General features: G+C 41.0%; 1 protein-coding gene across 3 annotated transcripts in view; it reads right to left on the minus strand.

The window, feature by feature from the left end:
* Positions 1-341: 341 nt before the first annotated feature.
* The window catches only part of GNPTAB (N-acetylglucosamine-1-phosphate transferase subunits alpha and beta), a 125454-nt gene continuing 98187 nt past the window's right edge, over positions 342-27608 (minus strand). For 2 of the 3 annotated variants that reach the window (XM_060194249.1, XM_060194248.1), the window contains 8 exons: positions 27231-27430; positions 26671-26890; positions 24781-24894; positions 18079-18164; positions 16799-16897; positions 12808-12975; positions 7792-7882; positions 342-2919 (listed from right to left, as the gene is read on the minus strand). In XM_060194249.1, coding sequence (XP_060050232.1) covers positions 2842-2919; positions 7792-7882; positions 12808-12975; positions 16799-16897; positions 18079-18164; positions 24781-24894; positions 26671-26890; positions 27231-27430 — 1056 coding nt within the window. In that variant the 3' untranslated portion in view covers positions 342-2841. Of the gene's footprint in view, positions 2920-7791; positions 7883-12807; positions 12976-15701; positions 15881-16798; positions 16898-18078; positions 18165-24780; positions 24895-26670; positions 26891-27230; positions 27431-27608 lie in introns of those variants that run through there. The other variant, XM_060194250.1, reaches the window with a different exon arrangement.

Genomic DNA, 27608 nt, shown 5'->3' on the forward strand with positions numbered 1-27608 from the left:
TCTCCCCAAAATATGCCAGAGCTGAACAGTAGAGTTCTGGTCTCTTGTGTGTGCATACATGCATGTAATCCTTGGGTGGTAGAGGCAGCATAATGGACAGCATAAGTTCTGCAAAAGACTTTCAAGCCTGAAGCTCTGAGGCCCCAGGTTCAACCCCTGTACCATCAAAAGCTATAGCTGAGTAGTCTGTCTCTCCTTGTATGGCTGTCATATATATTTTTCCCCAAGAAGAGATGCAGAGTTTATTTTTAAAAAATCCTTGATGCATTAGCCATGAGTTGCTTACATTCTGGATTAAGTCAAAATAATTTTTAAAATCAAAATAAAGACTTTTGAAGAAATAAAACAGGCAAACATTGTTTAATGAGAAAGTATGTCCCTTTCTTCGACAAGGGCAGTGTCTCACTTTGCCCTGGTGATTGCACTGGGAGCCCCCCCCCCATCCCACTCTGGGGCCTGGAGAACAATCCTGTACACAAAGATCCATCCTTCATCATTACTGACACATGCCAGGCACAAGTGCTCACCAGGAACCATCTGGGTGCATTACACAGGATGTCTTCTCTTTTCATCCTTATTGTCAGTCTATGAGTCAAATATCATCTTTGCCTCCATGTTTGAGGAGCAGAACAATAGCAAGCAATGTCCAAGGCCTGGGTCTCTAACCCTAGTCATCTGACAGCAGAGTATGTGCTCCTTCACTGGCAAATGTCAGTCATGGATGGGGTATGGCTGGACAGGAAAGAGACAGATAACCTCTAGCTGACTTTGGATCCTCCTGGCCCTGATGTCCTCAGGAAAATGCAGGGCCTGGCCTTGAAACTCTTGAGTGCTGGGACTCTGGTGATGTCACCCTGGAGCCAGGCAGGATGAGGAAGGAATCATCCTTCTGCATCACAATGGCTTTCAGTGGTATTTCAAGTAAACAAATGGTTCTGAGCCTTTAAAAAAAAGTCCTGAAGAGACATCGGTCTACTCAAACCCTTAGGTTCTTCTGTTCTAAGGGTTCTATGAATATTTTTATAATTCTACTTTCCACCCCAATGCTCTATTAAGCTCCTAGTTAGGTGTGACCCAATCACAAAAATCTCCATCAAACCCAAAGGTCTGTTTCCCTATAACTTTTTGAGAATATATTTTTTACTTGTAGAAGGATACCCAGATAATTCTTCCATTTTTGCCATGTGATAAATTCCACTTAGAGCTTATTTTCCACTATTAAATGTATACATATATATATCTCAACTAGAGAATATTATTTTTCTCTCTTTACATCACTTTCCCCTTCAGTTCAGTGACTCAGCACAGGCTGTGACAGATTATTTAAGCAAGCACTCAAATGACCGTTACATATGGATAGCACTAAGCTTACTCCTCATCTCAAAGATTAAAAAAAAAAAAATTATCAAAGCTTCTGACAAATCTTAAGTTTTTACAAGACTTGTTTTTCAAATACACAACTTTTACAGCACAAATACAGTATTTACAATTTCTTCTCTTTCTTTTTCTTTTCTTTTTTTTTTTTTTTTTTTTTTTTACAAAAATGTGTATGCTGATTTAAAAGAATACTGTTAAGATCATGATCTAAAATACTGGTCAGAGTTCAGAATGGACTCGCGGAATCTGGTCTCCAGAAATCCACAGTATACTGACATAAATAATATATGGCCAAACACCTAGTACAGGAAAATATTAATTCACTACCTTGGGGGTCAGCAAAGCATGGCCTGTGGGTCATATCCAGCTTGTGGCCTGTTTTTGTACAGCTGCAAGACATGGTTTGGACACTTAAAGATGTGTTAAACACACACATAACTAAACAACAAAGAACAATATGCAACAGAGATGCATGTGGCTTAGAAATATTTCGTTATGTGACTTTTTGCAGAGAAAGTGTGCTGGCCTCTGAATTAAAGGAAACCCATCAAGAGAAAGAACTCCTATGATGTACTAATGAGGATAAAAGAAGACACCATTGTACAGTACCAGTGCTGTCAGCACTGCTCATTTATGGAGGCACTTCTGTTTGATCTGTACATTTCCAAAACATAATTATACCTGGAAAGTAGCTCTGCTACTTCACTCTAGCCCTTTATCACTAGGCCTCCACATGAATCACAGTATTCCTAGGGCTGTGGTAAACAAACACTAAGCCATTCAGATATCAGTCATTGAAACATCGGTAGTTTTGAGTGGCTAAGTGACTTCAGACCACTTAAGATTCTTCAGCAGTAATACAATCCATAATTTAAATATTGTGAGTAAAAGGTGACCTTGGCTGTATTATTTCAGTAACATCTACAAGACATGTTTAGGTATCCTAATCCACCATTTCAGAAAGCAAGAGTAACTTGTTAGCTTAGTAACTACTTCTTTAAAAATGAGAAATGGGAAAAGGAAGGAGGGAAGAAAACCGAGTAAAAAAAAGAAAAGAGAGAAAAGAAAAGCCATAGCAAAGGGCTTTGGAATGCGAAAACGGGAGTCTCAGCTCCCAAGCTGGCTTAGGCTGCTCACATTCAAGTTAATCAGCAAAGACTGTGGTGAGAACTTAGCATCTGTCTCTTGTCTAGTGAGTGTTTTCATAAAAAGAAATGACCGGTCCAGGAGCAAACAGGCTTTAAATGTAAAACCAGTTTCAACACATTAGCGTTCAGTCTGTTGGCTGGAACAATTTGTGGTCAGCAGGCTAATGCCGGGTCACAAAGCAAGTATTACACCAGGTGTTTTTCCTTCTTGTGGCCAAGCTGGCTGAGCATCTCAACATGGAGACCAGTTGGTGGTGCTGGGTGTTTTAAAACGCTCAGTGAATGCTGAGGTAGATGTCTTTTAAATGAAGATCTCTTACACCCTGATTCGATCAGGACTAGCTTCTTTCTGTATCCTCCTCCTGGGGAATAACTTCCGCTTAAGAGCAATCAACTAAATGGTGACAGAGAGAAGGCAGATGTTAGTTCTCCATGGTTTTTTTTTTTCAATTTTTAAAAATATTTATTTATTTTCCCTTTTGTTGCCCTTGGATTTTTTTTTTCTCTATTGTTGTAGTTATTGTTGTTGTTACTGATGTCATCATTGTTGGATAGGACAGAGAGAAATGGAAAGAGGAGGGGAGACAGAGATGGGGAGAGAAAGACAGACCTACAGACCTGCTTCACCACCTTTGAAGAGACTCCCCTGCAGGTGGGGAGCCAGGAGCTCAAACCGGGATCTTTATGCCAGTCCTTGCGCTTAACCCACTGTGCCCGACTTCCCAGTTCTCCATGTTGACAGAAGAGTATAGATACATTAGATTTTCTTTCTGAGAGTCATATAACCTTCACCATTTTCACAGCCTTATAGAAATATATATATTTACTGCTGAGAACAAATAAAGACTTTCTCATTTCATTCCTCTCCTTGAGCAAAAGCAACTGTTAATTTTGCTGACTTTGTAGTGTGAATATACCCACTAGGTATTTAAGCCAATAAGAACTAAAATTATTTTGACTCATGCTTCACTTTTTTAGAGAATTATAAGTTCTGATTTTTCAGTCAGCATTTTTATTTTCAAGAAGTCTATCAAGCCTTTCTACTAAGGAAAAGGGCCCTCTGTTAAGTCACTAAGACACTGTTTCTAGGTAAGAGATGACTGTGTATGTAAGAAAGACAGCATAATGGTTATGTCAAATACTCTCATGCCTGAAATTTTGAGGTCCCAGGTCTCTGCAACACCATAAGTCAGAGTTAAGCAGTACTCTAGTCTTATTCTTTCAAGAAGTCCCCCCCCCCCATAAATAAAATACAAAGAAAGGGGCTTAGCACCTGGTTTGCATGCTTGAGGCCATGAGTTTGATTGCTGGCATCACATGAGAGTAATAAAAACAAATGGTGGAGCAGTGCTTTGTACTTTATCTCAGCCTCATTTAAAAAATTAAATAAAATATAAAATAAAATACAGTGTTCTTGCTTCATTATGAGTAACACAGGTTCAAGCCTGGCCCTCAACTACACTGGAGGAAGTCTGGGTGCTGTGATGTCCTGCCCTTCTCTGTTCTCATCGGTCCTAACTGGAAAAGGCAGCCATCCTGGTGACAAAAAAAAAAAAAAAAAAAAAAAGCAGAACAAAAAGACAATCTACATTAAAACCCTATCAACATTCTTTTTTTCTTTTCCTTTATACTCAGCCATAGCAATGATAGTTTAAAAACAGGGAATAGGGTGGGGGAGATAGCATAATGGTTCTGCAAAAGACTTTCCATACCTGAGGCCCCAGAACTCACAGATTAAGTCCCCACCCCACCCCACCCCCAGTCCAAGCTAGGCAGTATTCTGGTAATTTATAAATAAGTAAAACTATATGGGCTACAACCACTATGTGAGTGGTTTGTGATATAAAATTTCATTTGTAAATTAGTGGCTCAGAACCTGTTGGAAGGGGATTACCCAGGATATAGTTGAAACAGGAAACCTGACCACAATTACAATGAGGAAAGAATGCCAGTGAAATATCTCACTTGGATACTAATCCCAAAATCAAGCCCAGTCTCCAGTGCATTGAAGGAAGTTTCAATGCTGTGATATCTCTCTTTCCTCCTCCTTGCCCCCCTCTCTCTTTTGTTCTCTCCCTGCCTGTATCTAAAAATAAATAAATAAATAAAAATCAGTGAGGAAAAATAAATACATTCTTTTACTTTTTTAAAATTTTTTTAAATTTATTTTTTAAGAAAGGATAAATTCACAAAACCATAGGGTAGGAGGGGTACAACTCCACACAATTCCCACCACCCAATCTCATTCCTTTACTTTTTAAAAATATTTTTATTTTCCCTTTTGTTGCCCTTGTTTTTTATTGTTGTTCTAGTTATTATTGTTGTTGTTATTGATGTCATCATTGTTAGATAGGACAGAGAGAAATGGAAAGAGAAGGGGATGACAGAGAGGGGGAGAGAAAGAGAGACACCTGAAGACCTGCTTTACTGCCTGTGAAGCGACTCCCCTGCAGGTGGGGAGCCAGGTGCTCAAACCCGGATCCTTAACGTGGGTCCCTGAGCTTCGCGCCACATGTGCTTAACCCGCTGTGCTACGGGCTGACCCCCTCATCCTTTTACTTTTATTTTATTCCTTACTCTTCTCTGTCTTCACCTTTCCTATCTTAAAAAAAAAAAAGGCAGCCTGTGGCAGTGAGGCCCTGGGGACAACATAAACAAGCAAACAAACAAATAAAAAAAGACAACCTACATTTAAATCCTATCGACATTCTTGTTTTCTATACTTAACCAGAGAGAAATTGAGAGGGAAAGAGAAGAGAAAGAAGGAGAAAGAGAGACACCTGCCGCCTTGCTTCACTGCTTATGATGCCTCCCTATGCAGATGAAGATCAGGGGCTCAAACCTATGCCATTATGCACAATAGTGTGTGCTCAACAGTGTTTGCCACCTCAACCAATGTGTTCTTTTTGGCCTCAATTTGGGATCCCACTGATGACTGCCCTCTCACCAGACATAAATCACCATGACTTGGATAGTGAGAGGAAGAGACAGCGTAGACTGGCTTGTGAGTGTGGCAGAAGTTAAGGAGTCCAAAGTGAAAGCAAGGTGCCAGAGAGGGCAGGAGATTTATTCTTCCTTATTCCCTTCCCTTTTCCTTTCCCCTTCCCTTCCCTTCCCCTCCCCTCCCATCCCCTTCCCTTTCCTTTCCTTTTCTCTTCCCTCCAGAGTTATTGCTGGGGCTCCGTGACTGCACTAAGAATCCACTGCTCCTTGAGGCCTTCCCCCCCCTTTTGTTTATTGTTGTTGTTCTTATTGCTGTCATTTTTGTTGGATAGGACAGAGAGAAATGGAGAGAGGAGGGGAAGACAGAGAGGGAGAGAGAAAGACAGACACCTGTAGACCTGCTTCACTGCTTGTGAAACGACCCCCTGCAGGTGGGGAGCCAAGGGTTCAAACCGAGATCTTTACCCCGGTCCTTGCACTTTGTGCCATGTGTGCTTAACCCACTGTGTTACCACCCTGCCCAGGGATTTATTCTTCCTTTCCTCCTTCCCTGGTTCTCTGTCTTCTGATGATGAAGATGACCACAGATGAAGAGTTGGTGGTTTTTGTTATCTCCTCTCTCTCTTGTGCTGGGGCTTTGTACATGTGCAATTTCAACACAGCCAGGATGGCTTTTTCATTCTTTCATTTCATATAGAGAGGGAGACAGAGACAAGTCACAGCACCGTGCTATGCACAAGTGAGCTCTCTTCAGGCCCCAAGAATTGACCCTGCTATTCCACTGCCACCCAATTGATGCTCCTTTCAGTCCAGGTTCTTTCTTCTCCACACAGAATCACTGACTTAACAGTGTATCTCTGTCACAAAGGCATAAACAGAGAAGAGAAATAGTTCAGGTTTGATCCCTGGTATCACCTTATGCCAGAGTTGAGCAGTGGTCTGACTTATCTCTCTCATAATAAATAAATAAATATTTTAAAGTAGAGTCTTTTAAGGATTTTTTCAAAGATTTTTTTGTGTGTGCCAGAAATAATGGTAACAAGTATCTAGAACATGATTTAAATTCCCTGGGAGGTAGATGAAAGTTAAACTATGTTCCCGTTTGCCTTCCCAACTCTTGTTTCCTGAATCTCCTTTTCACCTGGAGCTGGAAATTCAGGCTATGTTTATCTGAAAGATATCAACAATTCAGCCTCTCCTTTCTGTGAATAAACTCCACTTCCTAGAGGTTAAGGTGAGGTTTGTCTCACACTGTTCCTTCCCTCTTCAGACTCTTGTAACTAGAGCCTCAGATGGATTCTCTTATCCCTCTCTTTTGCTTCACAAAAATCTACTTCAGTGTTTTCTGGTGGCCACTGGAGAGGCTCTCCCAGTGGTTCAAAGGTACTGTTGGGATGTCGGAAAACTCATAATGTATTTTTGTGTTTGTCTATGAAAAGAATGTGTTATAACAACAACCCAATACAAACAGGAGACTACCTGTATGAGTGTCATAGGCACTGTGGTTACTTTTGGAGGGGTTTTAACAATAACAGTAAAACAGTGGGGATGGGGGTGGGGAGAAGAAAAATGGAGTCCCACTAAAAGTCAGTATCAAATGTGGATTCTAGCTGGGGTTGTATTTCTTCTTCTTTTTCCTTTTTGGTTAAAAATACTTATTTAGGGACATGGGGAATGAGATACTTGGTACAGTACACAGGCACCCAGGTTCAAGCCCTCAGTCCCCACCTCTAAGGGGGAAGCTTCTAAAGCATTGAAATAGTACTGCAGGTCTCAGTCTTTCTCTTTCTCCCCTCCCGCACCCCCTCACTCCCCTTCCAATTTCTTGTCTCTATCCAAAATAAAGAAAATATTTGAGAGAAATATATATATATATATTTGTTCAATTTTAAAGTCTACAAGTTAATCTAGTGCATTCCAAGTAATGGATTTAGAAAGGCTACTACATTTGCTGCCTGTATGCTATAAAATGTTTCAGATATGTTGACATGTATATAAATCTGACTTTCCTTTTGTGAATCTAGACTGCTTTTTACAAGCATATGATTCTAACTCACCAAGATATATTGTGTGGTGCCCACATAAAAAAAATATATATAACTTATCTGTTCTGGGCCAGGCGGTGGCACACCTGGTTAAGCACACACACTACAGTGCTCAGGGACTTGGGTTCAGGACCCTGGTCCCCACCTGCAGGGGGGAAGCTTCACAAGTGGTAAAGCAGGGCTACAGGTATCTCTCTCCCTTTCTATCTCCATCTTCCCTCTCAATTTCTGTCTCTATTCAATAATAAATAAATATAAATAAATTTAAAAAAACTTACCTGTTCTGCAAAAAATGAGATGACAGTAAACAAAATCAATGTGGCCAGTACACAATGAGTCCAAAATTTCAATTTGTCTCGATATGCCCTCCTGTTCAGAGAGGAAAGAAACTATGTAGCTCCGTGTACCATTTCATCACCAACAACTAGATTTACTAACATACTAGCTTAGTAAACACAAAGACATAATATGGACGAAATTCTAAAGGTTAGCCCAATATACATTCCCAATATGAGTTCAGACTTTTCACTATGTGTGAAATTGTATTTGAAACCTTGTGAATTATCAGGAAAAGCAGGGGGCAAGGCTTCCAAAGAAAATTACAACTAATATTTACACAAAAGCAATGCTGCAACTTATTATTCTTTATTCATCCACATGCATTTACCCACTGAGTTGTTCAATGAGACACTTGCTATGGCTACAGAGAAATGAGCAAAATGAAGCAATTCCAGCTCCAGTATGAGGACAAGCCTGGAGAGGCACAGACATGCAAGGAACCAGCCAATAAACAGGCAGATAGCTTATGTATCATCAAAGGCAAAGTTTAGTGAAAAATCTATAGGGGAATGCACAAAGGAAGAAAAGCACCAAAGATAGTGGCATTTCACTTCAGCCTGGAGGGGAGGAGATACAGCATTTACTAGAGAAAGTGAATGAGCATCATCAGCAGAGTGAGAAACTTCAAGGAAGTTCATCTACGCCGATGACATCTGCAGTGCAACTCAGGCATCCAAGTTCGACATCCTCGAGGAAACACTCATGAAAGACATGTCTCTGATATCTGATTACTGTAAAAAATGGCGACTAATTCCTAGCACTGCATCTACACCATGCCTCGGCCTCGCGTGAGCTTAATGTGCAGCTTGGCGATACGAGAATCCGGCATGAAGCCCAGCCAGTCTATCTTGGCGTTACTCTCGATCGCACTCTGTCATTTCACAATCATCTCATAAAAACTGCAGCAAAGGTGGGCGCGAGGAATAACATCATTGCAAGACTGGCCAGCTCCTCATGGGGCGCGAGCGCTTCCACACTACGATCATCATCTCTGGCATTATGCTATTCCACTGCAGAATACTGTGCCCCAGTATGGTTCCGTAGCCCCCATGTCCACTTGGTCGATTCCAAATTATATTCCTCCATGAGGATAATTTCTGGAACCATCCGTTCCACCCCGGTTCCATGGCTGCCAGTTCTTAGCAACATCGCCCCGCCAGATATTCGTCGGGATGCGGCATCATCTAAGTTCATTTCCCACGTCTACGCTCGACCGGACCTGCCAATATACGCGGATATCTTTGCCCACCCTGTTCAACGCTTGACGTCTCGTCACCCAATCTGGTCCCCTACACCTACACTGAACTTCTCTGTTCCAGTCTCTTGGAAACAGAGCTGGCAGTCAGCTGAGGTAAAGAACAAACACCTCATCACAGACCCCTGCAAGCGTCAACCCGGCTTTGACCTAGCACGTTATGATTGGGCTCTCCTCAATCGCTATCAAACAGGCCATGGCCAGTGCGCCGCTATGTTCCATCGCTGGGGAGCCAGAGATGACCCAAACTGCCCCTGAGGCTACAGACAGACTATGACCCACATAGTCAACGACTGCCACCTCTCCAGATTCAAAGGAGGTCTCGAAACTTTACATCAGGCTCAACCTGATGCTGTTGACTGGCTACGGAAGAAGGGCAAACGCTAGAAGAAGAAGAAGCAGAGTAAGAGTTGTAAGCAAGGTCCTGACACTATAAGAAATCCAGCATTGCCGTACCACCAGGGGGCGCTAAGTCAAGTGTGGGTGGGTGGCAGAACTCAAGGGTTCTGCCAACCTAATAGTAAAGCAGAATAAACGGCAGTTTGTAGGTGTAGAGGGAGGGTTAGGGTGGGTGCCTGTGTGAGTGCATGTGTGCATCTGTCTCAAACAGAATGAAAACTACTAGGGTGAAGGATGGCACAACAGGTGACCAGAGGCAGACAACTGAAATTGAGTTAGCTCTACTAACTATTAAACAGTGAGGGGGCAGTGAAGATGAAAGAAACAGGCGGTCCAGGAAGGTGGTGCAGTGGATAAAGCACTGTGCTCTCAAGTATGAGATCCCAAGTTCAATCCCTGGCAGTACATGTTACCAGACTAATGTCTGGTTCTTTCTTCGCCCCCCTCCTATCTTTCTCATTGATAAGTAAATAAAATCTTGAGAAAGAGAAATAAAGGAAGAGAGAGAGAGAGGAAATGGGCAGCACAAGAGATATTCTGAGAGCAGATTTAAATGGACTTGGAAATAGGATATTTGGGGTAGAAGGAACAGAGTACAGTTTCCTCACCTGTCATTTAGGAATAAGGAATCATTTAGTAGGCAGTTAAGTAGATGCTCAGTATGAAGCTTAGAAGTTTTACTAATGACTACTAAACTTAGACCTCTGCTAAGCCCCATTCTCATTTCCAACAGACTGAAGTCACTCTCTCACACACTGTCTCCAAGGTTATTGCCAGGGCTCAGTGCTAGCACTATAGATCCACTACTCCTGTTAGCAATTTTTACCATTTTATTGGCTAGGACAGAGAAACTGAGGGGAAAGAGAAATAGAGAAAAGAGAGAGAAAGTACAACTGCAGACCTGCTTCACCACTTGTGAAGGGTCCCTCCCCTGCAGGCGGGGAGCCAGGGTTGGGGCTCAAATCCAGGTCCTTATGCTGGACCTTGTGCTGAGTACTATGTGCACTTAACCAGGTACACTAACACATGACCTCCCCACCCCTCCTGTATTTTTTACTTCTGTCAGTAGGGTTAGAACCAGCTCAGTTGAGTTCTAACATCTATGGAATTATTCCGAATCTATGTGCAACTGATTTGATGCTGGGAATGAACCCAGGGTCTAAAATATGTGTATGTGTGATGCTGCTGAGATGCCTCCTGGTCCAACTTTTTTTTTTTTTTGCCTCCAGGGTTATTGCCGGGGCTCAGTGCTTGCATGTGAATCCACTGCTCCTGGAGGCTATTTTTCCCCCCTTTTGTTGCCCTTGTTGTTTTAGCCTTATTGTGGTTATTATTATTGTTGTTGATGTTGTTGGATAGGACAGAGAGAAATGGAGAGGAGGGGAGACAGACAGGGGGAGAGAAAGACAGACACCTGCAGAGTTGCTTCACCACCTGTGAAGCGACTCCCCTGCAGGTGGGGAGCTGGGGGCTACAACCGGGATCCTTCCGCCGGTCCTTGCGCTTTGCGCCATGTGTGCTTAACCTGCTGCGCTACCGCCCAACTCCCCTGGTCCAACTTTTTATTTTATATTTTCAGAGGGAAAGTGAAGTGGGTGTGGGCGTGAGGTAAATGAGAGAGAGAGATGAGAAGAGAAAGGAAAGGATAACAAAAAGAATGGGGAGGGAGGAAGGGAGTGGTGGGCCAAAGCAGCACTGGTCCACTATCCTTAGATGCTGCCCATGGTACTCCCAATGCAGTGCCAAGGATTGAATCCAGAGCAATACTACAGCCACAGTGTGACTGGCTTAGCTCTTGATTTGTCTCTTGTACAACACAGAAATCATAACCCTGTCAAGCTACTTTATTTATTTGATAGGAGAGAAATTGGGGGGGGGTGGATAGAAAGGGAGCAAAAGACACCACACTTCCTCACCACTTGTGAAGCTTCCTCCTGTGGGAAGCAGAGGCTTGAACCTGGGTCCTTGTGCATGGTGTCTGCTCAATGGATTGTGCCACCGCCTGGCCCCCTCCATCAAGCTATTCGTATTCCTATTTTAACTTATTCAGTTAGGCCACTGTAGGTAAATTAAGTCATAGTGGATTGGGAAGTTAACACTTGGAACATGTAACTCTCAGCTTACAAAAAGTGAAAATTGTGAGAAGCCATAATTTTGTATCAATAGTAAATTTTTCTCATAAAAACAGAAATGCAGAGATGTTACCAAGATACTAATGGTTTCTCTTCCATAATGCACAGCTCTAGCTGCCAAGGTCTGCCAACTTTTCCTCTTCATAACCAAGTCTGTCTATTGCTTTATCTTTTAGAACCATATTCTTGGTTCTAAACCATATTTTTGGTCCTACTTCCTATTTCAAGGACTAAAGAAACACATATTACTGAGATCTCCCAGCTTCCAGTTCCCAGACAACACTGACTCAATCCAAATAACTTCACCGCTAGTCCATATGTCACACTGTTAGTGGTCTTCCTAAATGATGAAATCTGATCACAGTAAGCATCGGAACAGTTCTCTCTCAGGGAGAACCATTCTCTAAAGAATTTAGGCACAGTCTTTCGCAATCTTTCTTTTCCCTCTCCACAGAACTCTCTTCTATAGCCCTTATCCTTTATGTTGTTTCTTCCATCAGGAACACTCTCTTCCTAGCTGGAAAAGTCCTTTCATAATTCAAAACTAGGTCTGCATGCCACATTCCCCTGATAGGACAGCTGCTCCTTCTGACATACTCCAATCGTAGTAATGTTACCACAGCACTTGGCTTATAGTTGTTTGCCTGGAAAGTATTTCTCTGACTAGACTATGAGCACAGCAAAGCCCAGTACCAGATTCCTTCCTTTGTGTGTGTGTGTGTGTGTGTGTGTGTTTAATTTTGTATGTATATTTAGAGACAAATAAATTGAGAGGGAAGAGATAGAGGGGGGAAAAAAACCTGCAGCACTGTTTCACCGCTCATAAAACTTCCCCCTGCATGTGGGGGACCAAGGGCTTTAATTTGGGTCCTTGCACACTGTAGTACTACATGTGCTAAGCCCAGTCTCTCCTTTATATTCTTGGTTCCCCAGCCAAAAGAGAGACTATAAGTGGTCAAAAATCTCCCAGAATTGAAAAATAAAAGTATCTTTGCAAGTAAGTGCTAGAGGGGCTGGGAGACAGCTCATCCCATAGAGCTCAAGACTTGACATGCACAAGGCCCTGAGTTCAAGACCTGACACCATATAGGAAGACATGAACTGCAATAACACACACACACACACACACACACACACACACACACACACCTACAGGAAACAGAATTTACCATTCTTGTAGCTCATGCATATGGAGGAAACGGTTTCGATACTCTCTTGGCAGCTCAAACTGGGATGGTATGGGGAACATGGATTCATAGAAGTCCCTGAGAACAGCTTTCACCGTCTGGGCATCTTTGTGATTGTGGTCAATGTTGTCATTCAGACAAACAAATTTCCTAGAAGTAACAAGAGAACTGTTGTTACGGATTATGAGAAAGATGCTCCTGTACTAAGGAAACAAAGAAAATGTAGGTCCCATATAGAATTTAAGTAAATATGTGTCATAGGTGGTTACATTTACTGCTATGGCTCTTTGGAGATAGGAAGTAATGTTCTATAAGACTTTTCTTTAGCTATTCCTTTCCTGTAAAGCAAAGAGAACCAGGGCGGATAATCACGAAATAAGTCTTACTTTCTAACTACAGGAGTAAATTAATGTAATGATTTAACATGTGCCCAATTAAGGTTTCAATAAAGGTAATCAACTGAAGCATTTTGTTAGCAGGGAGGGAAAAAAGTAGAAAGTACATAAAACAGTCCTCTGAATTAAGTTACATTACTGAAAAAGGACATAGAGATAGAGAGGTGGTGCTGTGGATTAAAGCACTGGACTCTCAAGCATAAGGTCCTGAATTCAATCCCAGCACCACATGTGCCAGAGTGATATCTGGTTCTTTCTATCTTCTCTTATCTTTCACATAAATAAATATAAAAAAATTCTTTAAAAAATAAGTTGAGATAGAGATGTTGCCCAGAATATAGATTATGGGCTGGGAAGACAGCATAATGATTATGCAAAAGACTCTCATGCCTGAGGCTCCCAAATCCCAGGTTCAATTCCTAGTACTACTAGAAGCAAGTGCTAAGCTCTAGTCGGTTGTCTTTCTCATAAAAAATAAATAAATAGACCTATAGATTCTATGGGTTTGGTAATTTAATATATCTCCAACCAAGCTGTAAGATGCTAGAGTTGGAGTATAAAGTAGATTACAATGGTACTTCTGATTCAAGTTCATAACAAAAAACCCTAAATCAAGAGCCCATTAGAACACTGTGTAGGACCAGAAAAGACCTAGAATTGCTAAAACAATCTTGAGAAAAAAGAACAGAACCGGAGGCATCACACTCCCAGATCTCAAATTGCATTATATCTCAAATTGTATTGTATCTCAAATTGTATTATTGTCATCAAAACTGCTTGGTACTGGAACATGAATAGACACACTGACCAGGGGAATAGAATTGTGAGCCCAGAAGTGAGCTCCCACACTTACAGACATCTAATCTTTGACAAAGGGGCTCAGACTATTAAATGGGGAAAGCAGAGTCTCTTCAACAAATGGTGTTGGAAACAATGGGTTGAAACATGCAGAAGAATGAAACTGAACCACTGTGTTTCACCAAATACAAAAGTAAATTCCAAGTGGATCAAGGACTTGGATGTTAGACCACAAACTATCAGATACTTAGAAGAAAATATTGGCAGAACTCTTTTCCGCATACATTTTAAAGACATCTTCAATGAAACGAATCCAATTACAAAGAAGACTAAGGGAAGTATAAACCTATGGGACTACATCAAATTAAAAAGCTTCTGCACAGCAAAAGAAACCACTACCCAAACCAAGAGACCCCTCACAGAATGGGAGAAAATCTTTACATGCCATACATCAGACAAGAGTTTAATAACCAACATATATAAAGAGCTTGCCAAACTCAACAACAAGACAACAAATGGGGGGAGGACATGGACAGAAGTCACCACAGAAGAGATCCAAAAGGCCGAGAAACACATGAAAAAATGCTCCAAGTCTCTGATTGTCAGAGAAATGCAAATCAAGACAACAATGAGATACCACTTCACTCCTGTGAGAATGTCATACATCAGAAAAGGGAACAGCAGCAAATGCTGGAGAGGGTGTGGGGTCAAAGGAACCCTCCTGCACTGCTGGTGGGAATGTCAATTGGTCCAACCTCTGTGGAGAACAGTCTGGAGAACTCTCAGAAGGCTAGAAATGGACTTACCCTATGATCCTACAATTCCTCTCCTGGGGATATATCCTAAAGAACCCAACATATCCATCCAAAAAGATCTGTGTACACATATGTTCTTGGCAGCACAATTTGTAATAGCCAAAACCTGGAAGCAACCCAGGTGTCCAACAACAGATGAGTGGCTGAGCAAGTTGTGGTCTAGATACACAATGAAATACTACTCAGCTGTAAAAAATGGTGACTTCACCGTTTTCAGCCGATCTTGGATGGACCTTGAAAAAATCATGTTGAGTGAAATAAGTCAGAAACAGAAGGATGAGTATGGGCTGATCTCACTCTCAGGCAGAAGTTGAAAAACAAGATCAGAAAGAAAACACAAGTAGAACCTTAAATGGAATTGGCATATCACACTAAAGTAAAAGACTCTGGGGTGGGTGGGTGGGGAGAATACAGGTCCAAGAAGGATTCAGAGTGCCAGGAGCCATTTCTCTGCTTGATAGAAGCTAATCCTTGAAACAACAGAAGCCCTTGAGATAAGTTTCTAATTCCCGTAGGAAGGATGTTTGCCAGAAACTAAGTGACATACCATATAGTTACAGTGACATACCATATACTTATAGTTTAACAGAAATAGTTGCAAGGGACCCTCCACCGCGATCTCTGCCTCCCCCTTCCCCCTATGCTCCCCCTTTCCCAAAGCCTTATAATGCCTGTGAACACAATAAAATTTTGCAGCTTGATCAGAAACTTGTCTTGCTGTCCTTCTTTCGTATCTTTTGTCCCTGTCATTCCAGATCTTTTAGGTTCCTAGCCCCTGTTCACCGCCCTGCTGGTCGGGGCATCAGAGGACCTAGTGGGGGTTGTATTGTTATATGGGAAACTGGGGAATGTTATACATGTACAAACTATTGTACTTACTGTTGAATGTAAAACATTAATTCCCCAATAAAAAAAAAATCGGAAAAAAAAAGAAAGAAAAAGAAAAAAAAAAGAACACTGTGTAGGAATAACATCACTTTTGAACTTACTTGTTGAAACATTTTTAAAGCTGAATAACAAAGTCTTTTGATCCATTTGTAGGAAATTCTAAGGATATAGGAACATGTTAAACAACTGAGACTTAACCAGAGAGATCCACACTATAGGAAATCAATCCAGTCTATGTTTTTTTGTTTGTTTGTTTTGGTAGAGATGACAAGGATAATCCACCCAGTCTACCAAACCCTCTATATCACCTATTATGGGACCAGGCTGTAAACTGTCATGGCTTCTGGACACTAGAGCATTGGTTTTCACATCTGTTATGTCATTCTTTGTCCTCAGCAGCTAATCTGAATTTGAGATATAAAACTAAATCTAGCCACCAGAACAACTTTTCTGGAAGCCTCTTCCAGTAATACAAGGGCATCTGCTATCTAATCTCAACCAACTTCCCTGCCCCTCACCCCCACATACACCCAGGACACAACCCTTCCCTCAGTTTTACAGAATAGCTTTTCAACCCACTCCTAATCTCTCTACTTGGGAAATCCTATTTCAGTTCTCAACAACCATTTCTCAGTTCAAACATTAGCCCTAGCATTAGGCATTTTCCGCTGCTCCAAAAGAAATAAGTCACCCCCAGGGGCCAGGTGGTAGCACACCTGGTTGAGTATACATGTTACAATAATGCACAAGAGCCCAGGTTCAAACCCCCAGCCCCCACCTGCTGAGGGAAAGCATTGCAAGTAGTGAAGTATTGTTGCAGGTGTCTCTGTCTCTCCCCCTATCACCCTCCTCCCTCCCCATTTCTGCCTGTCTCTATCCAATAAAAATAATAAAAAAAAATTAAAAAGAAGTAACTCACCACTCTCTAACCTGACTACTTTTGAATCAAGCTTATTTGGATGATTAAAAATACATCTTAAAGGGACTTCTAGGAATTCATTGTACTTTTAATCCATTTTGCAGCAAGCCTAAAAGTGCTCTAAAAATAAAATCTATTCATTAAAAAGAAAACGGTACCTGGGGTTTTTTCTTATATCATCCAGCTGGCCCACCACATGAGAAACATTGGTGCGGATCATTTTAAAAGCAATTTCTTCTTCTCCCATGATTTCGAACCTAATTGTCAAAATGCATTAAAAAGTTGAAATAAGTGGCTGTGAAAGAGATTTCCATAAGAAAAGCATTTTCCTTATTTGTGGAGCTGGGGTATGCACATACCCAAAATAGCTCACTTGGATAGTTAGCCTATTTTGTCATGCATGTGATTCAGTCTGAACCCAGCCCCCACTGTGTTAGAGGAAGCTTGGGTACTATATTTAGATCGATCTAACAAAAAATGTCATCCTACAGTGGTGAAGTCTGCACAACAACAACAAAACTCAATCTCACATCAAGTTCAGAAGAATACTTCAGAGATTAAACTATCACCAGACCAGAAAAATAGCTCACTTGGGTGGTGTGCTGCTTTGCCACATGCATGACCCAGGTTTATGCCCAGTCCCCACTGTACTGAAGGAGGTTTTGGTGCTATAATCTCTCTCTATTAAAAATATAATCTCTCCTTCTACTAAAAAAAAATATATATATATAAACTATTATAAAATTATGAAAATGTTCTCTATATTAACTACATACTATACAGAATATGTAATATCACATATAATATATAGCTGTATTTATAATACCTATAAATATATATATATATGTGTATATAATTATATATGATCACTGTACCATAAATATTCTTAGGCTACAGAGAGATAAAAACATACCACTTAATCTCACCACTGTGTCCCAGAACATCACCTCTCCAGAGCCCTACCCCACTAGGGAAAGACAGAAACAGGCTGAGGCTATGGATAGACCCGCCAACACCCGTATCCAGTAGAGAAGCAATTATAGAAGGCAGAACTCCCACCTCCTCCAAAATAATCTTGGTCCATACTCTCAGAGGGGGAGAAATGTTGGGGGAAGATGGCCAGAGGGCTCTGGAATTTCAATTCCATCAGGACCCAGCAAGAAAGAGGGGAAAAGTAAAGATATTTGGAAGTAGTAATAGATGTAGGTGTGATTTAGAAAGGAAGAGAAGGCAGGGCCATAGAAAAAATGAGCAAAAATATCGAGTTATAAAATAACAGTCAACCGATAGCTGTGACCTTGAGAGAAACACTAGAGTTTCCAATGGAGAGACTGGAGACACAGAACTCTGGTGATGAGAATGGGGTGGAATTGTACCCCTATTATCTTGAAGTTTTGTAAACCAATATTAAATCACTAACAACAAAAATACTACTTACCTATACTTGTTTTTGTCCTTATATGCTTTATGGATTTTATCAGTTACTGGTTTACAGTTGGTTACTAGATTTTTAGTGACTGGTGGCTGTGGGAAAATACAGACATTCATCAGAACCAAGACCAGGCAAGGAAAGTGACATATTCACCTCGGGTACAGCTGAAGGAGATGCCAAATATCTCTGTCAAGATGAATATTTTGTGGCTAGAGAGGTTGTACAGTGGGTAAAGCACCAAACTTACATGCATGAAGTCCTGGATCTGAGTTGGTTCTCTTTTAATAATGAATATGTAAGTATATTGGTTTACTTATTTGTTTTCTTCTAGTTGTTGTTATTGCCTCCAGGGTTATCTCTGAGGCTCAGTGCCGACACTACAAAGTCATAGCTCCTGGTGGAAATTTTCTCCCCATTTTATTCGATAAGATAGAAATTTAGAGGGGAGGAGAGATAGAGAGGGAGAAGGAAAGACACCTGATGACCTGCTTCACCACTTGCCTCTTGTAAAGTGTTCCCACTATAGGTGCTCAAACACCAGTTTTGTGCAGATCCTTGCACAGAGTACTATGGGCACTTAACTGGGTGTACCACCACTCAGCTCAATAAATATCTTTTAAAAGACAGTAATTTGATGTATCATTAAGAGAATCAAACTGGCATACTGTGGCCTACAGGTTAACTGCCTTTTACAAAGAAAACTTTATTTTATTCATTTATTTATTATTGGATAGAAACACAGAGAAGGGAGAAATTGAGAAGGGAGGGGGAGATGGAGAGGGAGAAAGACAAAGAGAAACCTACAGCCCTGCTTCACCACTCGTAAAGCCTACCCCCCCCCCTTTCAGGGGAAGACCAGGGACTTGAACCCAGGTCCTTATACACTGTAATGTGTGTGCTTAATGAGGTACATTACCACCTGGCCCCACTAAGAAAACTTCAAAACATGTGGTTTATGCTATCTGTTAAAACAGTTTTTCTGGGCAGGGGAGATAGCATAATGCTTATGCAAACAGACTCTCATGCCTGAGGCTCCTAAATCTCAGGTTCAATCCCCCATACCATCATAAGCTAGAGCTGAGCAGTGCTCTGGTGTTTCTCTGTCTCTGTCTTTCTCTCTTCATTTATCTCAAAAATAAAATAAATAAATAAATAAAAGTTTTTCTTACTTTCTTTCTCTATCTCTCTCTCTTTTTTTTTTTTTTTTAATTTACCAGAGCACTACTCAGCTCTGTCTTGCTGTGGTATAGGGAACTAAACTGGGACTCTGGAGCCCAAGGCATGAGTCTTTTTGCATAACAATTATGCTATCTTTCCCATCCTAAAAAAATAATTTTATTTCTTTGTTTTGGATAGAGACAGACATGAATTGAGAGGTAAAGGGGAAATAGGAAGAGAGAGACTTGTAGCACTTTCTCACTACTTGTAAAGCTTCCCCCTTGGTGGGGACTGGGGACTTGAACCCAGGTCCTCATGCACTGTAATGTGTATACCAGGTGCCTCACCACTATGCCCTAAGACAGTCTTATAAGTTGCTGTAACTGTTTTCAAAGAGTTTTCTTTATTTTAATATTTTATTTATTTATTGTTTATTGAGTAGACAAAAATCAAGAGGAAAGGGGAGTCAGGGAGGGAGAGAAACATTCTATGCAAGCACTCTGAAAGAAGTACTGCTTTCGCCGGCACCAGGATGGCCGAGTGGTTAAGGCGTTGGACTTAAGAAGTACTGCTTTCTTCATCCGAGTAGGTGGGAGCCGGGGGCTAGCACCCAGATCCTTACACACTGTAACATGTATGCTCAACCATGTGCGCCAACACCAGCCCTTCAGAGCATTTTCTCACAAATGGGGAAAAAAAAAAAGGTCTATGTGATTTTCCCCAGCTAACCTGTAATTCTTTTTCTAATTAGTAAATGCTTTATCTTGTGTGTGGTCATCACAGTTAATTGCAGTAATGAAGCTAATAGCTTGATTAAATGTTCTCATAAACAATGTTTTCCAGTAAAACAAGTATTTATGCTCTATTCACATGAGTCTCAAGACTAATAATCAGGAAAGCTATCAGGGAGGGGGTGGGTTATGGAGATTGGGTGGTGGGAATTGTGTGGAGTTGTACCCCTCCTACCTTATGGTTTTGTTCATTAATCCTTTCTTAAATAAAAATTTTTTTAAAAAAAGACTAATAATCATTGGGAAAACAGCTTTTGCTTAATTTACTCTCAGCAACTCAAGGAGTTTTTTTTTGTTTGTTAATTCTAGATTCTATGCAAGAAATTTGGCAAACACTAAAATCATAATCTCCTAATGAAGGAAGATGTACATATTTCAGAAACAAACTAAAATTCTTGGATAACCTTGTAACAGAGCAAGATGGAGACTTTTTTTCAAATATAGTTTTAAAAGATTTTATTTATTCATGAGAAAGAGAGAAGTGAAAGAACCAGATATCACTCTGGTACATGTGCTGTTAGGGATTGAACTCGGAACCTCATGCTTCTGAATCCAGTGCTTTATCCATTGCACCACCTCCTAGACCATGGAGACTGTTTTCTATGTGCATATGATCTTTAGTAAAGAACATACATCCAGGGACCCTGCAAGGACCCTAGTCCCCACCACCTGCAAGAGGGAAAGCTTCATGAGTGGTGAAGCAGGGCTGCAGGTGCCTGTCTCGCCTCTCTATCTAGTCTCTCTCAATTTCTCCATTTCTATCCAATAATAAATAAAAGATTAAAAAAGGAAAAAAGTAATTTTATATTTATATCAAACTTCCACAGGTTATACAATTGGAAAGTCTTATCAAGAACCCAAAATTTACATAAAGCTAGTCATCAGTGTGATCACAGGAAGGTCTAGCAGAAATTGAAGACCAAAGAGGTCTGTTTAAGAAGAAAGGCAGTGGTCCAGGAGGTGGCACAGTGATAAAGCTCTGGACTCTCAAGCATGAGGTCCTGAGATCCCTGGAAGCACATATGCCAGAGTGATGTCTGGTTCTTTCTCTCTCCTCCTATCTTTCTCATTAATAAATAAAATCTTAAAAAAAAAAAGAAGAAGAGAGGCAAAGGGACAAATGGTTTAGAAGCCCCATACACATTCCCCTTCTTCCCTTCCTCCCTCCCTTCCTTCCTTCCTTCCTTCCTTCCTTCCTTCCTTCCTTCCTTCCTTCCTTCCTTCCTTCCTTCCTTCCTTCTCCTCACCTCTCAGAAGCTGCCCTCCAAGAAGAAATTAGGTGGCCTGGCTTATGCTTCACTGTTCTGAAAAGGAAGAGTTTGCCTAGATCCCTGACAAGTGACAGAAATTTCAGTTATCTTAGTAAATACACAGCCATCTAAGCCAGATTACTGCTTTCTTGATGACTTAGTTGACTGTATTAACTGTTAGGACTGAGTTAACTACAAGTCAAACAAAACAGTACGGCCTCAGCCCACTCCCTCTCACCTGCCAACTCCCTTCCCTGGTTTCTTCCCCAGAGTCCTTTGCTTTGTTGCAATACTCCAAACCCAGGTCAATTTTTTTTACTTGGTCTCTTCCCTTTCTGTTCTTGCTTCTATGTTCCACCTATGAATGAGATCATCCATTCTCTTTTTTGGCTTATCTCACTTAATATGATTCCTTCAGGCTCTATTCAAGATGAGGCAAAGGAGATGATAGTATAGTATAGTACAGTATAGTAATAATAATATAGTAATAGTATAGTACAGCATAGATTTACTTATTTATTTTTACCAGAACACTGCTCATCTTACTATGAGATTGAACCTGGGACTTCAGACTTGAAAGTATTTTGCATAATCATTATGCTATTTCCCCAGCCTGACTTAATCATTTTAAACAATCAACAACTGTACTGTGAACCTCCAATGCCCCCCCAACCCCTGTAAAATGATAGAGGTGTGTGTGTGTGTGTGTGTGTGTGTGTGTGTGTGTGTGTGTGTGTGTGTTGAAGGGGAACCTTATAACTAGGGTTGGCAAAATTGCTCACTTGAGGGAGTTGGGTGCAGCAGGTTAAGCGCAGGTGGCACAAAGCGCAAGGACCGGCATAAGGATCCTGGTTCAAGGCCCTGGCTCCTCACTTGCGGGGAGGTCACTTTACAAGCAGTGAAGCAGGTCTGCAGGTGTCTATCTCTCCTCCTCTCTCCATTTCTTTCTGTCTTATACAACAAAGACGAAATCAATAATAATAATTACGACAATAAAACAAAAAAAAAGGGCAACAAAAGTGAATAAATAAATATTTTTTTTAAAAAATTGCTCACATACTTTTACCATGTATGTTATTTAGGTCCAAGCGTAGCCTCCAGAGCATTGGAGGAAGCTTCATTGTTGTGGAGTGTGTGTGTGTCTCCACCTCCCTCTCTCTTTACCTACCTACCTCTCTCTCTCTTTCCCATTCCCTCAATTTGGAAAGAAATATAAAGTCATCCTTGAGCAGTGCAGCCCCAGTGATGACAAAAATAATGAATAAAATAAACAGGCTAGTTTTTAGCCTATGCAAAGCACCTGCTATGATGTTATCTTTTGGGACATTGAGAATGTACTTCAAAAGAAGAACCTGTGTTTATAGAATAGCTCAGCATTTACAAAGCATTTTTTTACTTAGTTTTGGCAGAGATCCAGGAGAAACTGCTTAAGCACACAAAATGAGTTGTTTGTCATGCTGTCAGTAGCCTGTCTGCTAATCAGCCCTATGTGAGGCTCTCACAGACCCACAATCTAGAACTAGCCCCTTCCACAAGCCAATGATTCCTATCTGCTTACTAGGCTATAACAAACTCCCTTGGGGCTGACACCAGGTCTCATTCCTCCTATTTACCTCACCGTTACTGAATTTTAAGGTTCAGGTTTTGAATACCTACAGCATTGGCTTAAGAAGCACATTTATTTATTTATTTATTTATTTATTTATTTATTTATTTTGAAGCTAGAGAGAAAGCAGGGGGCAAAAGGGGGGGGGAACTCAACACTAAAGCTTCTGTCATCACAGCAGAGGCTGAGCTTGAATTTGGGTCACAAACACATGGCAAAGAAGCACCCTATCCAAGTGAGCATTCTGCTGGTCCATGGGGCACTATCTCTTACTGACCCAAATCACATGTGACCAATAACACACCCACCATGTGATCAGCAATACTATACTTCTCTATGTCTGTTGACCACTGCTATACTGGCATCTCCCATCAGTGGCTGCTGGTGTTCACACTGTATCCTAACAAGTAAGCCTCTGAGGTCTCTGAGAACACAGGTGAAGAACAGAAGCCCTTGCACATACACAAAGGCTAACTCAATGAACACCTTCTATCCGGAGTCAAATATCGCAGTGATTTTAGAACTTTCTATATGTGCATACCTGCACTCAATTATAACCCATCTGGTTTGAACATCTGCGAGATGGTAATGTTCTTTAGATAGTATTTCATTCTGGTAATTAAAGCAAAAGCTATGTGTTATAGAAAATATGATAAATAAAATAGTCAACAAAGAAAGTTAGAGCATTACCTATGATTTATATTTATTGTTATTTCAACCAACTAGCACTCCAATGTAGCTGTAAATCATCTACTGTCCTCATTGGTAAGGTCTATGATGTGCCAGAATCAACTCAGTTTAGCTGATGAAAATGTTATGGGGTGGGAGGGAGGAGGGCAGTGGTGGGAGATAGCTCACTGGGTAGGGTGCCTGCCTTGCCATGCACATGGCCCAGGTTCACACATGAGTACGGGGGGAAACATTCATGTGGTGGTCTCTCTCTCCCTCTCCCCCCCCATCTCACTGTCTCTATCTCTACTTGAAGAAGTCAGCCTGGAACAGTGAAATTACACATGTGCTAGGTCCCAGAGATTTTCCTTTTTTTATAATTATTTTTTAAAACTATCTTTATTTATTTATTTAATAGAGACAATCAGAAATCGAGAAGGAAGGAGAAGATAGAGAGGAAAAGATACACCTGCAGCAATGCTTCACCATTTATAATGCTTTCCCCTGCAGGCAGGGACTGGAGACTAGCTAGAATCTGAATCCTTGTGCATTGTAACATGTGCACTCAACCATGTGCATCACCACCTGGCCCCAGCCTCCCAGATTAAAAGGAGAAAAGAATGAGGAAGGAAAGAAAAGGAAGAAAGAAAAAATAAAAGAAATGTGGTATTCCAGTTGAAAACTGGATTGAATTTTGGTTAATATTTAACTTTATGATTGGTTGGTTTCCTATGGTACTGAAAATGTGTTGTTGTTGTTGTTTTTTGGGGGGGGGATGGTTATCTTGCCATCCTTAATGAACAGCATGTCTACTTGTTAAGTAGAAGCAACTAATCTCAGTATCATCTTAGTATTTCCTGGAGAGAGAAAAATATATTGCAAAGTAAGATACTAACAATTCTGTATTCTCTGTGCTATTATGCCCAACAAAGATATACTGGGGATGGTGTACCTGGTTGAGCATACATGTTACAATGTGCAAGAACTTGGGTTCAAGCCCCTGGTCCCCACTTGCAGGGGAAAAGTTTCATGAGTGGTGAAGCTTTGCTGTACATGTCTCTCTGTATCTCTCCCATCTCCTCCTCCTCTCTCAATTTCTCTTTGTCTCTATCCAATAACTAACTAAATAAAGTAAATTTAAAAATAAAAAAGATATACCGAGTATGCTTCCAATTTGCTAACATCTCATAAGGATATACTTTTCACTGCACATACAAATAACCATGCAACTTACCAGATTAGGATCATAGTACGCTTCCTGGGTTGGTGGAATGTTGTTTAGCTGAGTGATATTAGCAGGAAGCATTTTTGAGCAGTTTATTAACATGTGCTCCAGACCTGTTAAATCCTAACAAAGAAAAATAGAAGGGTAAGCCTACTGTGTGCTCTATAAGTAATGGCTATGGTAGTAACAATTTATGTAAGTGTCGCAAAAATTATTTAAGTGTTATCTTCAGTTACTGTGATTAATAGGATAAGACTCTTAAGACAAAGGCATCTTAAAGTGAACAGAAGGGAGGCCAGGATGCTTATACGCAGTAGCACACCAGACTTGCATGTATGTGGGCCCAGATATCCCAGGTTCAATGTCCCAGAGAACACAGGTTATAAGAAGTGACTTAGGATCAACAAGAGTAGAGAATGTTGCAGCCTCCATAGGGAGGCTGGACATCATAGAGTATGCTACACCTGAGAAAGATGGGTCCTGAAATTGGGATAGCTTGGAACGTTCCTACTCATGACCACAGAGTGTGAGCTCAGATCTACAGGGATGCAGAGGTCACATAGTCTTCTAAACTGAATATGAGCCCTGGATCACATCAAATCGATGGGGTTTACAGTCAACAATATTTATACACCTCTCCAATATCTGGGAGCTCCTTTGTTCCCTGATTCAGTTTTCTGGTCCTTTTTTCCAGCCATGACATCATCTCCCCAGACAATAACTTGGATCCACCTACATATCAGATTTCAGGCTCAGGGAAAACAAAACAAACAAACAAAAACTAGTATAGCCACAGGGCCTTTGGAATATAATTAAAATACGCCTACTAGCTATCTACAAAATGGAGACCCCCCCCCCCAACTCTTCATCTGCACTTTTTCATGATTAGTCAACAACTTGTTTGGCTTTATATGCTAAAGCCACCAGGTTCCAGATGCTAGCATGATGCCAACCAAACTTTCCTGGACAGACAACCGCACCAATGTGTCCTGGAGCTCTAATTCCCCAGAACCCCGCCCCACTAACTAGGGAAAGAGAGAGGCAGGCTGGGAGTATGGATCAACCTGTCAATGTCCATGTTCAATGGGGAAGCAATTACAGAAGCCAGACCTTCCACCTTCTGCATCCTACAATGACCTTGGTTCTATACTCCCGGAGGGATAAAGAATAGGAAAGCTACCAGGAAAGGGGAGGGGATATGGAGTTCTGGTGGTGGAAACTGTGTGGAGTTGTACCCCTCTTATTCTATGGTTTTGTCAGTGTTTCCTTTTTATAAATAAATTAAAATAAATAAATAAAAAGAAGTGACTTAGACCTTTGTCCAAGTAATCTTTTAAAAAAATATTTATTTATTTATTCCCTTTTGTTACCCTTGTTTTTGTTGTTGTAGTTATTATTCTTGTAGTTGTTAGATAGGACAGAGAGAAATGGGGAGAGGAGAGGAAGACAGAAAGGGGGAGAGAAAGATAGACACCTGCAGACCTGCTTCACCGCCTGTGAAGCAACTCCCATGCAGTGGGGAGCCGGGGGCTTGAACCAGGATCCTTATGCTGGTCCTTGCGCTGTGCGCCATGTGCATTTAACCCACTGCGCTACCACCCGACTCCCCCCCCCTTTAAATATTTATTTATTCAAGTAATCTTACAGACATTATGGAAATTCTTACTGAAAGTCTAAAAAAAAAGTAACTCCTTAAGTTTGGTTTTTATTCTGACACTAAAAATGGGACTAAAACTAGAAATGGAACTAAAAACACTCACTGAATACTAATACTTACTTTTATTAGCACTAAGTTGACAGATACGAGACAAAGATGAATATCAAAATTAAAAGTTGCATTTGAAATAGTAGAAAGTTTTGGGGGTGGTGATAAAGTCTGGGAGGGGGCAGTGATAATACCTGTAAACTTAAAGGCAGGTCATGAATTCTGGTGGCCAGTGTTCGGATTTCTCTGTCAGATAAGACACCAGATTGGTCTGTATCAACTTCATCAAAAACTTGAGAGATATTCAGTGGCTGAACAGCACTCATGAGATAATAAAAGTAAGAGAAGGCAAACTGCATGTCCTCAGAATGGCGCACTTTGTGAAAGGATGTCTTGTCAAATTCTTCAGGGAACCTGCCCAAATAATACATGCAGTGAGTTCCGGAAATCCAAAAAGTATCATTACCTGAGTAGTCTGTGTGGTTAGAATCATTTTCCTATGGCACAGTGAATGAAGTGTTGGATCTTCAAGCATGAGGTCTTAAGTTTGATCCCCTGGAAACCATATGCAAGAGTGCTGATCCGTTCCTACCTCTGTTTCTCATTCATCAATATTTTTTTAAATTATCTTTTCCCTTCCCACTTATTCATAGGGTATTTTCAATATGTAAGCCATTGAGTATTACAGCCATGAATCCAACTGAGCAGACTTCCTGAGCATATACAAAGAACTTAAAACACAAGTGAGACTTACATATCTTGGAGTTCTTGCATAACTATTCGGTCAATCATATGAGGCATATGGGCAGGGACCTTCCGAGATGTGAATCCAAACTTTCTATTTAGAATTTTGTTTACATATCGAAGGGAATCTGCAAAGGTGTCTTTCAGTTGCCTCCCAGTATGCTTGCTGTCCGTGAAGTATGCCAACTGTGTCTTCAAAGACTGCTCTTTCTAGAAAGAGAATTCCACGCAATGCAGCATTATGTGGACTACACCAGTGCACTTTGTCAGCAAGGCACAGACACACCACTTTATACAATGTGGTGATAACCAGGGACCAACTGTCCATGAGGGGCAAGTGAATTGATACCAACAGGATCCTAAGAGCAGTTCTAAAATGGATTTCAGG

The sequence above is a fragment of the Erinaceus europaeus genome, chromosome 7, assembly GCF_950295315.1.
Source record: "Erinaceus europaeus chromosome 7, mEriEur2.1, whole genome shotgun sequence".
Classification (NCBI taxonomy): domain Eukaryota; kingdom Metazoa; phylum Chordata; class Mammalia; order Eulipotyphla; family Erinaceidae; genus Erinaceus; species Erinaceus europaeus.